Source organism: Megalobrama amblycephala, unplaced genomic scaffold, assembly GCF_018812025.1.
Source record: "Megalobrama amblycephala isolate DHTTF-2021 unplaced genomic scaffold, ASM1881202v1 scaffold391, whole genome shotgun sequence".
NCBI classification, from domain to species: domain Eukaryota; kingdom Metazoa; phylum Chordata; class Actinopteri; order Cypriniformes; family Xenocyprididae; genus Megalobrama; species Megalobrama amblycephala.
Window position 1 is genome coordinate 123,805 of NW_025953355.1, and position 18,610 is coordinate 142,414.

At 35.8% G+C, this 18,610-nt stretch overlaps 1 protein-coding gene across 1 annotated transcript in view; it reads right to left on the reverse strand.

The window, feature by feature from the left end:
• Positions 1 to 222: 222 nt before the first annotated feature.
• LOC125261321 (zinc finger protein 226-like) overlaps positions 223 to 18,610 on the reverse strand; it is a gene marked incomplete at its 5' end in the record, with an annotated part of 54,887 nt that continues 36,499 nt past the window's right edge. The window contains 2 exons of the mRNA XM_048179892.1: positions 223 to 226; positions 371 to 482. Of these exons, the coding sequence (XP_048035849.1) occupies positions 223 to 226; positions 371 to 482 (116 nt within the window). The remainder of the gene's footprint in view (positions 227 to 370; positions 483 to 18,610) is intronic.

Below are 18,610 nucleotides of genomic sequence, written 5' to 3' on the forward strand. Positions count from 1 at the left end.
CATTCAATGGGATAAAATATCTTCTCTTCCCTGCAAACGATACCATGAAGGATGTGAATATTTAACCAAGTCAAAAACAAATAAAGTAAGCAGGTTCCATATTCATTTCAGTATCAGCAGACACAAAACGCTATAAAAGGTGACAACTTTTAAAGTTAAAAAGAGATACAAGTTATGTAAATGATAAAAGCTCATTCTGGTTTCTCGGTTTGATAGATTTGATCAACTGTAAATGATGCAAAAAATAGGAATTTTGAGTTTGTAATAGTAGCGTAAGCTTTGTAAACTGTTGTGTCAACCTCGATTTATTGCAATATTGAGCTGTTCAATTTATTTTGATATTAGAAAATAATGAATCAAAACTTGAGGCTTTTCTCCAGTGTGAGTTGTCATATGGCCTTTAAGGTTTCCTTTTTGACTGAAACTCTTTCCACACTGTTGGCAGGTGAAAGGTTTCTCTCCAGTGTGAATTCTCATGTGGACTATAAGGTTTACATTTCTAATGAAACTCTTTCCACACAGTTGGCAGGTGAATGGGCTCTCTCCAGAGTGAATTATCATGTGTTGCCTGAGGCTTTGCTCCCGTTTGAAGCCATTCCCGCACAGAGTGCAGGTGTAAGGCTTTTCTCTAGTGTGAATCATCATGTGGTCCTTAAGGTTTCCTTTTTGACTGAAACTCTTTCCACACTGTTGGCAGGTGAAATAACTTTTAGTTCCTGTCTTTTGAGCTCCTTTTTGTAAGGAAAACTTTGTTGATTTTTCTTCACTCATTAAATTATAATGTTCTTTCTCTTCTTCCCTTTCATTAAGTTCATGACTCGCCTCTCTCAGTGCCATCAGGTCTAGGACAAAAATAGACAAAACAATTTAGACATTTAAAGCATCAAAACCCACAACATGTTTGTATCCTATGGATCAGGGATGGGCAGCTTTGGTACTAGAGGGCCACTCTTTTGCAGAGTTAAGTTTCATCCCTAATCAAATATACCTGCCTGTAATTTTCAAGCATTCCTGAAGACTTAAGACTGATTTATACTTCTGTGTCACGCGTACACCGTAGGTACGCCATAGGCTGCAGCCTGCCGTGCACCTCTTCAAAAATGTTACACATCTATTCTAAAGTATTGTTTAGTGTAAAACATGCTGAAGATCAGCAAACAGACTGTCAATTAATTAAATGATTAACTATTTCCCCACAAAAGCTGTTTAATCAGCATAGTGAAGCCTCTCATCCATTGACATCCATTCAAAAAACAGCCTCTGGTCTTCTTCCCTGCATACCGCTGGGGCGGAGCGTTAGCATTAGCCGTTATGCTTTTTTGGCTAAAGGTTGCAGGCTTGCCTTCCAGTGGCTTTGGATCTACATTTCCAGCAGAGTTCAGCTCCAGCTCTGATCAAACACACCTGAAGCAGTGAACTAAGATCTTCAGGGGCAGGTGTGTTTGATCAGCCCTTCCCTTGCTAACTTCCCTCCATCTTAAGGACTCAGGTGTACATCATTGTTTACACTGAACCAACACTGGCAGAATCTGTCTAGCTACTTTAACCCTTGTGCAGTCTTCATTTGGGAAGTACACTCAGGATCTTTGGGGTCTCCACAGACCCCAGGCAACAAAATGTAATTTTGTAACAAAATAATTGTCTTTAAAAAAAACAAAAAAAACCAAAAACAAATGTAATTTTACTCTGTTCATTACTTTTTTTCAACATTTGTGCAGAGCTCTGCATAATTTTTTACTTTTAAAACTGCACTTTCCAAAAGATGAGCAAAAATCTTACACTAAACCATGTCAAATTATCCATGTTATCCCCATGAATGAAATTTAGAAATTTATAAAGTGAATTGTACATAAAAAGCTGTTTTTGAATAAAAACCTACTAAAAAAAGGATTTATTTATATAAATTTAAAAGATCTGATAAATCTTCCAAAATATGAAGTAAATACATTAATAAACAGAGTAAAATTATGTTTATTTAAAAAAAAAAAAAAAAAAATTGTTACAAAATTACATTTTGTACCCTGAGTGTGACTTTTTTTTCTACACTAATATAAAAACAAGATATCACTCCATTTTTTTTTTTTTTTTTTTTTTGTAGATCTAGAAAGTATTAATCCCTGTACAAAGTTTCATGTCATTTGGACAAAGACTAAAAAGACCCCAAAGACCCTATAAGGGTTAAATGTACCTCTCTAAGCTCTTGATTGCTTAGAATCTGCTATGGAGCTGATTTGCAGATGCACTTATGAAAATACTGTAACTATAAAATGATCATTTTAAAGGCTTGACTATGTGCCACACTTATTGCTGCTAGCTGGTGGCACGATAACCATTTCAGGGTTCCCACTCTTTTTCAGCGATCATTTTCCAGGACATTTTAAATTTTACTATGGCAGGAATAAAAGACAAGGATCACACTCTAAAGTAATATATTGCTCTCTAAGTCTTTAAAAGGCGTACAGTTTATTGCCATGATTTATTGCCCTGACTATAAAATCAGTTTTTAATATGAGCTCTTAATCATACATTATGACTATGGAAGCTTGTTTCCGCCACAGAATTTAAAAAAAAGTTGCAATTACCTTTTTCTGTATCTCATTATTCTGACTTTTTTCCTCGCAATTGACCCTTCGCAAAGACCCGCCCCCCTTAGTTACTGTTGCTTTGTCCGACAAGCCGTGGCGCTGTCACGCCACACACAGTGAAAAATACATTGCAGAGATGTCAATATACACAATTTTTCAAGTTTAACTCCACCAAAGTTAATCTTCTAACTCGTGACTGCTTTGTCGGACAAAATGGCGGATTCTGCGTTCTGACTGGTTAGATCGCGTGTCAATCAAACTCCCGGTGAAGGGTCAATTGCGAGTTTATCTCATAGTTATGCAATTTATAATTCTGACTTTATAACACAATTGCGAGTTTATATATCATACATAATTATGTAAGCTCTGAATTTTTTAGAATTTTGAGATAAAAAGTTGCAATTACCTTTTTTATTTTTTTATTTAGCAGCAGACACTTCCATAGTTTATTGCCATGACTTAACTATAAAATCAGTTTTTAATATGAGCTCTTAATCATACATTATGACAAACTGTTCTCGATACTAGTAAAGCAAAAAATATTGGAACTAATTTAATGTTTTGTTTAACTATTTGAAAATAAAAATATTAGTCAAAGACAAAGTCGATGAACAATAAAGAAACCCATAACACGTAATTGAATATGTGGCAGGTCTATTAGTTATTTCTGTCCCGTCCAATGCTGGTTATCATCATGTCGATCTATATAATTTTCAAACTTCAAGTTCTGCACTGTTGTGTAAACTCCTGTAATAATCAATGAAGCTGGTTACACTGCACAATGAATCTCTTACTTACCTTATATCGCGTCAAAATTATTAGTTAGCAAGTTACTGAATTAGGTAGCTGCTTACTAATTTACTAACATTTTCTGGTTTTGTGGTTTTGTGGTCCAGGATCAGATTTAGTGTGCGTTCACGTTTGGTTCGATTAAAACAAACCCTGGTGCGATTGCTCAGTTAGTGAGGTTCATTTGAATATGTGTGAACGCTGCCATCCGAACCCTGGTGCGCACCAAACAAGCGGGCCGAGACCGCTGAAAAGAACGAACTCTGGTGCGGTTCGAATGATATATGAATGCAACACGGACCAAAGACATGTAAACGAACCAAAAACAGGAAGACGAGACCCTAAAAACACTAAATACACACAGAACGAGCGCATTAACCTCAGCACACAGCACTGTTTTGGATGTTCGGTAAGTTCCGTCTCAAAATAGGCAATGCATCATAAAATCCGACCAATCAAGTTGTGAATGTATCCCTGTGCCTTTAGGTTCGGTATCTTTTGGTTCGGTGATAAAATTGCTAATCTGAATGCTAATCGGACCAGGACTAAATGTTTTTTTTTTCTTCTTTGGTCCGGACCAAATGAAACAAACGAACCAAACTACAAGTGTGAACGCACCCTTAATGGAAACACTGAATTTAAAGTGATATAGTTACACATTACTACATTTACTCACTATTGTAATGAGTTAATAATGCTTAATTACAAGTAACCAAACCCTAACTCAAGTAAGTGCACTTGAAGAAGTGAATTGAGTGAATTAGGACACTTTTCTGTAAAATTATACTTCTGTATATTCTCTAGCCTATATCTGTAGAGCTGAACATTTTTATAAGGATCAAATGACTGAGTTCAGCTGTGAGAATAAAACCAACCTGTTTGTTCCTCAATATCTTCATGTTTCACTCTGAATGTTTCATCAATCTTCATGTCTTCAGTCTCATCCTTAATAAACTCAATCTTTATGTCTTCACTCTCCTCCTCTTTAATAAACACCATCTTTATATCTTCACTCTCCTCCTCTTTTTTAATCTCCATCTTCATGTCTTCGGTCTCATCTTTAATAAACTCCATCTTTATATCTTCACTCTTCTCCTCTGTTTTAAACGCCATCTTTAAGAGAATAATTAACAGAGTTAATGGTCTTAAATGACCTGGTTAGACAAAATCTCTAAAAACTAACGCTGCAAATGAATAAACTTCATATTTAGGCATTTATGACTGATGAAAACATGTTTAGTTAGTTTGTTAGTGTTTGTTGTTCTCGTTCATGTTCACTGTTTGAGCAGCACGAGTCGTGATTCACTGAATCATTTCTCAAAGTGTTTGATTCAATTGACTCGGAGTTGAAAAGTTCAGTTTCTCCATCATTACTCTCCAGAGACTGAACTCGTGTTCATGATAAACTGATTTATTATATATAGAGAGAAATGAGACGCAGGTTTACTGTTTCTCATCAGTGGATGAGCTTTACTCACACAAATATCCTTCATTACAGTTAGATAAAGAATCACAATGTTACATTAAATAGTAAATAAACTCACATCGCTTGTTTAAAACAAAACACACAACTATTAATCATTGTACTGTTTCTGTCGATTAAAACAGGTTAAATTCTTAAAACAAACCTTTCTTCAGCAGAATCACAGCAGATGCAGGATCGCGGCGCAGTCTTATGACGTCATGCCGCCGCTCCAAAATAAAAGTCCTGTTCAGACGCTGCATCGTCTACAATCACAGAAATGCATAGACTTTTACCAGATAATAACCTTTGTATTAAATATGATACGAACAAACATGGTAAAAAGGTTGTATGATTTCATTAAGCAGAGTTCATTCATGGGTCATTCCTGGTATGCAGTAACATTTTGGCTTCATAAGTGTTGGAAAAAAAGGTACATGATTTTTATGTTTTTTGCATTCTACCAAAATAGTGACGTTTAACTATTAGGATACATATTGGTCAAGCTCGGCGACTCAAAAAATAATAATTATAGGTAGATTGCCCAGACACTGGCCATGAAAATATTCCACCCTGTTAAGGACATATACATAGTCATCACAACATGTTAATAATGTAAATGTTAAACAAAAATGAGCTTTTCTTGGATAGTATATGTCACTTATGCCATCTTATTATTTTTTTTATTTTCAAAACAATAAAAAAACAATTATTGATGAATATAATATGTCTTGATTATTAAGAATAGGTACTTTTTTGTGGCCATTTTTGCCAATAGAGTGGTAAATAATACAATTTTTTTGTTCAAAAACATATATATGCTGTTAGTCCTCCTCACCTCACAAAATAAGACAAAAGTATGCCAAAAATGTAATGTTGCTGTCAAATTATTATATAAAATGACTAACAGGATGAACAGGATGGAACTAACAGGATGGAACGGAGTATAACAGGGTGGAACATCATAGTTAACAGGTTCTAACAGTGGATGAGCTTTCCGTCATTGTCCTGCAGTGTGTCCCATCTGTAATTTGTGGAACTGCACCCATATAATATTGTTTCAAAAAATAAAAAATAAAAATCATTTGTTGTTCATGTATTTTCTCAGGTGAGCATTATACTTAATTTTTTTTTTTCAGGTAAAATTGTGGAATTCCTATTATTCGGTTTTCTGTGGTGTTTTCTTAAGTTTGTATTAAATTAATTTTCAATGTTTCATCAGATTTCCTATTGTTTGTTTGTTTTTCAGGTGAGTGTAGTTTTTTGACACATTTTTGTAATACTTAGTTGAAATTAAAGACAAAATTACCACGATAAAATTACACTTACCAACAGCATTTCCTTCACCTTTTCCTCCACACTGTTCTCACTGACAAAGAACAGCTCCACAACTGATTCCTGGAGCTTAAGCTTGTTAAAGAGCGCCTCTGCATCAGGGATGTCCTCTCCTAAGCACACTAGCCTGTCAGCTGACCGCTTCAGGGTCCCCCCAACACCATCCGGTGCCCCTTTGCCATGATTGGCCTCAAAGCCTCTTTTGAAGGGCTCAGTGGAAAGAAGAAGAAAGTTTCCCTTCTGTCTGTACTGAGTTGCCGGCCCATCAGAAGAAGTGGAGCCGAGTCACCTGGGGAAACTTTGACTGGACCATATCCAGGACTGGATCCAGGTGTGCCCAGATTGCCGGTGGATCATGTCTCCGTGAAGGGGAAATGGAGCAGAATGCTATAGGATTCTGTGCTGCTATATATAATACGCCAGTGTGCAGGGTTGCCTGCTGATGGGATCCCCCAAAATGGACAGACTGCACTTCATTTGCATATTTGCACAAATAGTTTTCACTGAAGTCCACATGAATTAAACATTCATGGTCCTTGAGATCTTCTCTAACTTGTCCTGTAGGCCTTATACTGCCAACGTATGTTGAATAGATGTTGCTTGAATTTGACCATTTTATCCTGGAATTGATCAACAACTTCCGTCTCGGTCAGTTCTTTTTTGACAGTTATTATCGCCTTCTTCTCCTTATCAGATGTGGATGTCTCGGTTGACCACTGATTGAGTAAAATGGCATTGTTGGAGGCAGGTCTCACCATGGTCACGGCAGTAGAGGTAACTTAAACATTCGCCGTATGCACAGACTTTTGGACTTATTTTTAGATTTATTTTTACCAAAATTACTTTTCTGAACACCCCACAACAATCATGACATATTTAAATTCCAGAAACTCAGGCCTCAAATCCCTATTATTATTATTATTGTTATTGTCATTATTATTTGTCATTATTTTAAGTCATGGACACTATGGGAGCTCTCTGAATATTATTATAAAGTGTATTTGTGATAAAATCAACATTTTTCTATTAATCAGATGTCCCTCACACTAATTCAGTTTATTCCAAACATAAGTTACATGAAATCTCACACTTTTGCTGTACTAAAGCCTGAAATGGGCACTTTTTGTGAAAGCAACCTCATTTTTTTATCAAAGGTTTCAGAATATGAACTAAAATCACGATTCTTATGATTGCTCTGAACATTTCAGACAGAGTTCAACAAACTTTAAATTTATTTTTCATAAACTTAACAAAACTAAAAATGTAGGTGTGACGGGGTTGTGATTTTTTTGCACAAATTGGCCACTCTAAATCTAGAGAATAAATGGAGAGCACATGGCATGCATAATATTAAGAAATCACGAATAATGTTGAAATAAAGATAATTTTAACTAGTAATAGTTTTCTATCTTTAATTGAATCGTTAAGCTTGACAAACACAATTTCAAAACATAATTGAGTTACACTTATTAAATAAAATGGTAACTTGCCTGTGTCTGCTCACATTGTTCAGAAGACGTTTATGATGTCACTTCCTGTTAATGATGTCATATAAGCATCAGTTCACTATTTTTATTGGGGAGAATGGTTTGTGTAACGGGATTGAGTCAAACACAACAGGCTTGTTTGAGATGAGCAAATTCTGCGCAGAACCGATCACCGGTGATCACCGCGAGATGCATGCTGGTTAGAATTGTGTCCGAGGGTGGGCCGCCTTGCTCTGATGTCATGCCGACGTGTGTCAAAAACCTCTCGCGAGCGATTAGGAAGAACTTGACTGGACTGCACTAAACCAAGAAATCAGTATATCAATTGTCAGTATAGAAATGAAAGTGCAACAAAACTAAATTGTTTGCCCCCCTGGTGGGCATTGTTTCATTCCATTTAGCGGTTCTGAATTGGAATGTGCAAATGCCAAAAAAACCTAATTACATTATTGTTTGAGTAGGCAGATTCGTTGAGTAGGTTTAAGACTTGTGGGTGAAATTTGGTGGGACCCCCACTGAACACTTTTGGGATGGAGCCTGTGTAACTGGTTTGCTATATGGACCTTACCTAATGCACAAGCAACAGAAAATACCCTCAATCTAAATAACCAAATCATTTTCATTACATTATAGTAATTTAATTACTGTAAATCCATGTTTGTATGCAGCATATCAGAAAGCATAATTCTCCTCTAAACCTGGTATCATTTTAGCAGCAAGTCTATAGCCAAAAATATATTAGACATTTTTATGAATGTGTGTCAGACAACAGTGTTAGGAATCAGAGAGCTGGAACTGTTGTATCTGTCATTAAAACCTCAGTTACCTGGTCTACAGTGAAATATTGCTCCGATTTGTCATAAGTGAGTAAATGTTGTGTGACACTATCTGTATAGATCATTAAGAAAGTAAGCTTTATCTAACTTTTGTGCATTATCAAATGTCATGATTTTTAACATTGTATTTCATCTTTTCACAGGAGATGTCGAAGAAGCTGCCATAGGGACATTTCAAGAACGAATTACGAAGGGTTCAATCTTTGAGAATTCACACATGGACCTTTCTGCCTGGCTCAAGATAATGCATAAGTCAGTTTATTAATTTACTTATTTGAATGTATTATTTTATCGTTTGTATGTTAAAACGATAGTTCTATTTTCACCCTTAGAGAATTTAAATTTTTAGCTTAGTGTGTCTCACAACCTTCTGACACACGGCAAATTCAAGAAATATTTTTTTTATTCTGGACACATTATACATTGTAGCATCATTTTACTTGTTTACTGTTTTACTGAGTGAAGGTTGTGGCTATTTAGTGTATGTTTTAACACCAACACATTTGTCAGTTTTGCTCAAGGTCATAGAAAAAGACATTTGGACATGACTGAGGAAGGGGTTTGTGGCAGCAGTGCATCAATAACAAAAGTGTATGATGCTCTTCGCCACTGCTGCGTTGCTTCTGTTAAAATGACTCAAGAGGAAGAAAAAAGATTGAGAAAATTGGTGGTAGACATGCTTTTGTTGTCATTGATGAAAGCAAATTCTGCCACAAAAGAAAGGTACAACACTGCAATGAATAATATAATAATAACATGACTGTATAATTTTTATTTGACTATTTCTAGTACAACCGTGGACGATTTGGGAGAACCTGGCAAAGAAAGCATTCATGGGTCTTTGGAATGCTGGAGGTGAAGGCCAAACGTCGAAGACCAGTATTGGAGCTGGTCAAACAACGTTCCAGAAGGCATCTGATGCCCATCATTCGAAAGCATGTACGAACTGGGACTCAAATTCTCAGTGAATGCTGGAGGGCATACAACACCGTCCAACAGCATGGTTACATTCATTATCAGGTTAACCACAGACGTTTCTTTGTCCATCCGCGAACGGGCGCCCACACCCAGCACATGGAGCGTACATGGCGCACATATAAATATATACCGCTTCAGGGGAAACCTTACCAAACAGTCATTGTGAAGAAATCTACGTCTCATTGAGTGGAACTATTGGCTTGGGAAGGATCACAGACATGGACCCATTGGCCGCTTAATGCATGACACTAAAAAAGTATATAAATTTAGAATGAAACCAAGCTAGATTTAGTGGAAGAAAGTGGAAAAAAACGTTCTTTGTCATTGTGTGATGTTCTCTGTTCTCAAATACTGTACAAAATTCTACTCACTCTCGTTGATATGTTAGGTTGTTTTTGTTTTTTACATTTCTTCTTGTACATATTATTTTTTTATAATGCCAATTGACATTAAAGATGTGTAAAGATCCGGAATTATTTGAGTTTCATTTCATATATCATACAAACGTCCTATGTGAAATTTTAATCTTGCCATTTGACGTGATATCTATACTTGTTTATAAGTAATAGTAATCTGTCAAAATCAGTAAAGTACCTGTCTTACAATTGAACATTTATATAAATGAATAAATAGGCACAAGGTTTGTTATATGGAGGACGACACACAATACGAAAAAAATCAAAACAAATACGGAAATAAATCAATACATAAATCCACAAAATAATATATAAATCGACATTCCTGCACAAATAATTATATAGAAGTTAAATGTGCAAGGAGGAATAATTAACTAAATAAAAAATATTGGGGTAAATAAAAAAAAATGTTAAAAAAAATTAAGAAATAAGAAAATTGGCCTTTTTTTTTCTTTGAACCGTTTATTCATTTTTTTTTTTTTTAATGTTGCTCCGTGTTCATTTTCCTTGCCACCACGTGCTAACATGCTATTCCGCCACACACAATAACACATTATCTTCAGAAATATGAAATAGAATTTTAATAGAATTTTAAAATATTTTCTCACTCAAACCACTGCCTACCTGCTGCTGCTTCTGATTGCTTTTAGAGGGAAAAACTGCACATAACTACTGGTCTAGGATCAGAAAATATTTGCATTTTGGCGAAACATATCTTGGCAAACGATCCAGTGCGTATCTGTGTTTGCGCTCTGAAGAGCGACAATGCTTTACAACATGTTCTTACAGCATTGAGCATTGTAGCTAATCACGAACAAATCTGTTGATTTCTGGAACGAATTATGAGGGAATATTTGCCAGCGTCTACGACTCAAAATCCACTCACTGCTCAAAACGATTTTTGTTTCATAACAATTATGTAAATTGTTATGTAATTATTCAGCCAGTGTAATTTATTGTTGCAGAACTTTTTGAGATCGTATTCTGATGTTTGATTGACACCCTCTTATTAGCATGTTTCGGCAAGTAAATTTAAATACAAAGCTACATTTAAAACAACAATGAATAAACGTTTCAAAGTAAAAAAAAAAAAAAAAAGTAAAATTTCAGCTCAGCATTTCCTTTAAAAAAAAATATTTTCCCCAACATTCGTTTTATTTGGTTAACTATTTATCCCCTTACACATTTAATTATTTGAATATTTTTAATGAATATGTAGTTTTATATATCTATTTATGTATTTATTTGCACCTTTATTCATTTATAATTGTGTGTATTTATGTTTTTGCGTACTTATTTGTTTGTTTGTTTATTTATTTATTTTTGTAAGTTTCGTCCATGTTATGATACTATTGTTTACTATTTTTCGTCCATGTTATGATACTATTGTTTACTATTTTTCGCCCATGTTATGATACTATTGTTTACTATTTACTATTGTTATGATACCATGTTTTGTCCATCCATGTTAAGATACTATTTTTGTTGAAGTGGAGTTATTTTTGAATACTTGTGGTCAAATAAAAAACGCCACCTTTATTGGATGTTACCATTCTGCTTTAACCCAGAGACAGTTCCTCCAAATTAAACTGTAGCCTTTACTACAATTTAAAATGAAATAATACATTTTATTGGAGGGATTATATTGTATAGTACAGAAATGTGCGACAAAACCGTAATTGTTTGCCCCCTGGTGGCCATTATTTTTCATTCTATTTAGCGGCTCTTAACCGGAACATTTGAAATGGCAAATATAATTAAATTGTTACGCGAGTCGCAGATTCGTGGGATTGGTTTAAAACTTATGGGCGAAATTTGGTGGGAAAATAAAGAGGAGGGAAACAATCTTAAGTTTCTTGTAAGGGCAAGTCATTTAAAATGATTAAAAAAGTCAGAGTTCAATTAAAATATTATATTTTCAGCAGCCAAATTCTTTGAACACGCCCACACACGCGACTACATTCATATATAAGAAATTATTATAAACATAAATAAATTACAGGAAATATATTATAATGATATATTGTTGCGTATAATGATTAATTCACCTCCATATTGCGATTAAACTAAATAAGTTACACTCTTAATGGCAATAAGAACTGCTATGTTCCGGTGAAAAAATAAAAATAAAGAGAGTATATATCAAGATACTTACTTGCTTCTTTATTTGTAGTACATAACGTCTCATCTGTAGTCATCCAAACGTGCGCTCCTTTGTTTTCTTCTTTGATCAGCAAAGTTGCCTCACGCATCGCGATCACAGAAAGATGGCTGAAAGTGCATTTTTCAAACTCTGGGCTGCGTTCAGCCCATGGTTCAGCCCCGACAAAACGTTGCAAAATGTTTTTTAAACGGAAACATTCTGTTCTGTTCTGATGATGCAGGAGTTGACACTATGGCAGCTGAGAAGGCCATTCTTTGTGTTCTTTTTGAAGATTTTTCGGAACCTGATTAAATACGTGTTTAATACTGCAAAATACGCTCGATGTTACAGTCACTGCCCTTGCCGTCCAGAATAAAAGAGAACATCCCAATCGAGTGAAGGATCACTTCAAAACAGCATTTTATTATCATTGGAAACTCCAAAAATAAATCAATCCAAAATCCATGTTTAAAGACGAAATTAAATGTCATAATTCTTTAGAAAACTAGCGTTTTGATGAAAGAAACAAAACTTTGAATCAGTTGAACCAATGCTTCACTAAATGATTCAGTGAATCACTCGAAACGACTCAAAGGCAACGCCTGCTGGTCAAAACTGTGTAAACTGTAATCGCTGAATGTCACTAAAGCCGAGTTCAGACTGCACGATTTCCAAAGTAGTCGGGTCACTGTTCTTTTCACACTGCATGACTATCTTGGCCAGCATTCAGTCGCTGCTGTGTTCAAACTGCACGATGGATCGGCGACAGACGGTTTCACACTGCATGACTTTACAATAGGAAGAATCGCCGACAACTCTGTCTGGCACGCAAACTACGTTTCACAACCAAACACACGCGAGATGTGACAAGAAAACAACGCGATATCTTCTTCTTCTTCTTTCTGCTTTTACGGCGGTTGGCATCCAGCTTATTGGTGCATTACCGCCCCCTTCTGCTCCGGAGTGTGGACCAGATAATAGGTTTACAATCTTATTCCTTACCTTCTATTTCCCACTCAATTTTAACCCCACCCATCCCACACACACACAAAACATTCTCCAAAATAATCTTTTACTTAAATTATCCAAAATAACTGGTTCTGTTTTCTATACCCTACTAATATCCTTTTATAATTCCTCCCTCACATTCTACTAATTTAACTTCAAATCCTATTAAATACCCCTGATTCTCTTAAAAAAGTCATCAGTACTCTAATCTGTTCCCTATCTTTCGTGCCCAGTAACCTTTTTACCGTGAACTCCTGTTCCCCTAATTCCCTCAATTTATTCCTCATCATCTCTCTATGAACTTCATATCTCCTACAAGTCATGATTATATGCTCTACTGTTTCCTCTTCTTGACATCCTTCACACAATCCTGTCTGGTGTTTCCCTATCATCTTAAGAGTTTTATTTAGTGTACAATGTCCCAACCTTAACCTAGTCATCACTATTTCTTCTCTCCGATACCTGCATCCTACCCTATCTCCTTTAACATTTCTTTGAATTTGATATAACCATCTCCCTTTATCCCCTCTATCCCACCTTTCTTGCCAAATTTGATTTATTTTCTCCCATATTATACTTTTAACCTCTGCTTTGCTAAAACTTACTTGCATTTCTATACTATCTTTCAATAATGCCCTTTTTGCTAACTTATCTGCCATCTCATTTCCCCTGATCCCTACATGCGCTGGTACCCACATAAATTTACAACGCGATATCACGCGTGCAGGACCGGAGTTATTAGGCTTGTTTGAGATGCGCCTAGCCTAGCCTGAAGTTCAGCCGAGAGTAGGCGGCTGCAGTTAGGGGAGGAGTGAAAAAAGTGCAGGCAAGACGAACAGTTCTCTGTTCTCGTAGTGGATCAGAACCTACGAGATCAAAGGCGGATATCGCGGGATTCACACTCGTGCGCTGTGTTGCTGATAAACTGGATGTAATTTAAGTTCTGTTGCTTTTATATGAAAATAAACATAATGAACAATACACCCAAAGTACTTGTTATTTATTTCCATTCGAAAGATGTGTGTATCAATCATTTTTACTTTAATTATAGACATGTTTTATATATTTTTTTTATAAATGACAACGTTCGCATAACCCATAGAGAGATCACTGTGTCAGAGAGTTTGGGAATATTCACACATTATTTTTACACATAAAAACATGATATTATAGTTTTAAAATCAAACATTTTAAATCAGATCAATACATCACGGTTGTTTAAACCAATAAGCTTTAAACTGTGTCGTCAGCAAGTCGTTTCCCATCGTGCTTTTGGTCAGCGCAGTCGGTGGAGAGCAACTGTGCTCGACTGCAGAATCCGACACGTCCGCCTCGCACTCGCGAGAGGTTTTTGACATCAGAGCAAGGCGGCCCACCCTCGGACACATTTCTAACCGGCATGCATCTCGCGGTGATCACGGTGATCGGTTCTGCGCAGAATTTGCTCATCTCAAACAAGCCTAATATTATTATTATTAAAAACGGTAGCCCGCAAGAAGCTTGAAATACGAGTTGCCTGTGCGCTGATTTGCAGCGAATATAAGAAAAAGAAAAGAAAAATATGGAGGAGGAAATGGTTGGGGAGACTGTGGATTGTGTGTTCTGCAACGAGAGTTGGAGGTAAATACATAACTTTTCAATGTGCTGCTGTTGCGGATGGTCAAGCAAATGTTTGTGTTTTGTTTCCGTTTGATACAATTGTGTGAATGAAGCCATGCTTGCTGATATTGTGGTCTATAACTCCTCCCCGAACTCCCCGCTGCTCTGTATCTTGCTCTCTCATTGGCTGTCGGTCATCGCCGATGTAGTTTTCAGTCAGAACACTTTTCACACAGCAGGATTTTGAATCGCCGACAGGTCCAGATATTTAGCATGCCAAATGTCTCACGGGCGTCGGCGACTCGTCTGTGATTCTCTCAGATCGTATCTTTGCTCATTCACACTGCGTGATTGTCACTCGCGTGAACGAGCACCGATTTGCCTGTGATTTCGGGCATTTGTCGGCGATTTCTCAAAACCTGTCGGCGAGCCAAAATCGGGGCTAAAATCGTGCAGTCTGAACTCGGCATAAATATGAAGTGTCTGTATATGTGTTCTTTATTCATTTCCAGGGCTTGTTTTGTTTGTTTTATGGAGAGTTTCAGGCCAATTAAGAGACTATTACAGCGCTTCTTTTTTATTATACAAAGTCATTAAAATGTCTAATAAAACTGGTCTGAAATCAGGTACAAACCATACAGACACTAGATGATGGAGAGATATTTTCATTTTGGATGCTAATTGTCATAAAAAACACCAAAGAAGAAAAACAAACTTTACTATTATGACATTTTTATGAGTGAAGCAGAAAATTGAAATTCCTCTGAACACATTCAACAGAGAGTCAATAGATTTACTAGTTCTATTATCAATATGAAAGAGCAGAATAAAGTAGAGTTTTAGTCAGCAGCAGGACTCTCCCATAACTTGCAGCAATGCAGCGTCTGAACAGGACTCTTATTTTGGAGTGACGACATGACGTCATAAGACTGCGCCGAGCTCCTGCATCTGTTGTGATTCTGCTGAAGAAAGGTTTGTTTTAAGAATTTAAGCTGTTTTAATAAATATAAACTGTTTTGATATTTTTTACAAGCGATGTTAAATTAGTTTATTTACTGTTTAATGTAACATTGTGATGCTTTATCTAACTGTAATGAAGGATATTTGTGTGAGTAAAACTCATATATCCACTGATGAGAAACAGTAAACCTGCGTCTCATTTCTCTCTTCTATATAATCATAAATCAGTGGCCGTTTCTCAAAACCAAGTTCGCAAAGTTCGGACTTGCGTCCTTGGTGGTTCGGACTTGGTAAGTTCGACTCAGGAGAACGAACTCCCGTGGACGGGAGAACATACTTAACGTTACATACGGGAGTACGTAAGTCCGGTGATTCTGCAAATGAAACAGCAGCGTACTTGATAACGTCACTCAGCTCGCTCTGGCTTCTCCGGTTATCTCTGCATGTATCTTTTAGCCAACAATAAAACGAAATGTTGTTATAAAACACCACTCTGCCTCTTTTCGTTTTATTTAAAACACAAACAAAAACATATTAGCCTCAGGCAACGAGTGATTGATTATCTGCAATGCATACTAATATTTATAACAAAACGAAATATTAAACAACCCTGCCTCTTTTCGTATATATTTCAAAAATATTAAACAATACTATTTGTGCATACTCTGATTATCTTCACTGTAATGAAATGAAATAGGCTATAACATAAAACACAACTGTCTTTTTGTTAAATGTCAGTTTTAATGTTCAATAATAGGCCATTATAAAAGGTAAGAATATACAATAAGAATGTATATCACACTCTAATGACATAATAACAGTAATATGTTTAAATTATGCGGGTTTTCTCCTTACTATGACGTTTACTCGTTAGTGCGAGATGCATTCTGGGATACCTGGCTCTCTCAAGTCTGCACAAGTCACCTCTCGATGCATCCTCCATAAAAGGGGCAGGATCAAGAACACATCCGGGGATTTGATCTGAACTTGGCTAGATGTGCACTTTGAATTGGAACAAACTTGGACAGCGACTGATGACGTTTCACAAGTCCACAAGTACAGACAAGAACACATATTGAGAAACAGCCAGTTTATCATGAACACGAGTTCAGTCTCTGGCGAGTAATGATGGAGAAACTGAACTTTTCAACTCCGAGTCAATTGAATCAAACACTTTGAAAAATGATTCAGTGAATTAGGCTATTATATTATTACAAGAGCCAAAACTATAAGCTTAAATTCAATCGCTTTCTATTTTTAGATATAATAATCAACACTCAAATTGCATGCAAACATATAAGCTGCACCATTAACTTCTGAATGTTTTTACTCCAGTTTGTTGTTGAAATATAATAATTTCTACACAGTGGTTGTCATTTTCATGACAGGTTTATATAAACATGCATTAAATAATCAAGATAGCAGGTGAAGTAAAATATAATGAATATAGGAGTTAATACAGTGCATAGCCTATATTTAGTGATAGAGTTAATTTATCTGGTGAACTAAGAAGCTGTGGACACTGAATGGCTTTTCTGAAGTAAATGCTACATGACATATTGTTTACAATCTGATTTATTGACGTCTTTCTGCCGTTGCAACACTGATTGAGCGATTACATGAAATATGACCGTTTCAGTAAGTTGTACTGTATCTTTTCTACATACCTTCAGATGTTCTTTCATGTTTATTCTGTAACTAGTATTAAAGAGGAAGAGATGCTCGTGCTGCCGGTTTTAACAGTGATCTGTCACATCAAAGTGTGTCAAAACGGCATTTTCTGTTTAAATTTCATGATTTTGTAGAGAGAATTTGAAGGATGGCACTTTGTTTCTTGTCGAAAGTATAAAAAAATGCAGCACTTATTGCGATTAATAGGAGACCTATTCAGTATGAATGCGTGTACGTTACACCTCAACTGTTCATTTTTCTCTTCTTAAAGATGGTGTTTATTAAAGAGGAGGAGAGTGAAGACATGAAGATTGATTTTATTAAAGATGAGACTGAAGACATGAAGATTGAAGAAACATTCAGAGTGAAACATGAAGATACTGAAAAACAGACAGGTTGGTTTTATTCTCACAGCTGAACTCAGTCATTTGATCATTATTAAAATGTCCAGCTCTACAGAAATAGAGAATATACAGAAGTATAATCTTACAGAGAATATTACAGAAGTAGCCAAAATGAAATAATTATTTTCTGCAACTTTAAACCCAATATCTACTTCTGAATAGAGAACAATGAAAGTATTTTTTTTCTGTTCATGCTCAAAAGTGCTGTACTAACATTTAACATACCTGAACATAAATAGCAGGAACTGAACGTTAAATCAAGCAATAAATAAGTCCTAATTTAAATATTTTACATCAATAATCATTTCATGTGTGTGTCCATATGGAGGAAAGTCAGCAGTAGAAGTGTGTAAAACATTTTGAAGTAGAACCGAGTGAACTGATAATATTTGATTGAAACCAGTGAAAAATATTTACCTTGTCATTTGTGGTACAGGTGCAGGTTAGAAATTAATAAGCAGATTGAGGCTAGAGGTGAAATTGTCATGAAATTGTCATTTACATGTTTTGTTAATATTCTGTAAATGATTAAAAAGTTACTGATACAAATTAAAAATAAGTTCAGAAAATTTTGTGTTAAACTAAGTAAACTTAGCATGGATTTTATGAGTCAATAAACATGAAAGGAGTAGTTCACCGAAAAATTAAAATTCTGTCATCGTTTACTCGTCCTGATGTCGTCCCCAAACCTTTGAGTTTTTCTTTTGCTGAACACATAAAGAAGAATACACCTATATGGCCAAATATTTTTGGGATGCCTGCCTTTTACGTGCACATGAACTTTAATGACATCCCATTCTTAATCCGTAGGGTTTAATATGGAGTTTGGCCCACCCTTTGCAGCTATTAACAGGCTTCAACTCTTCTGGGAAGGCTTTCCAGAAGGTTTAGGAGTGTGTTTATAGTGAATTTTTGACCATTCTTCTAGAAGCGCATT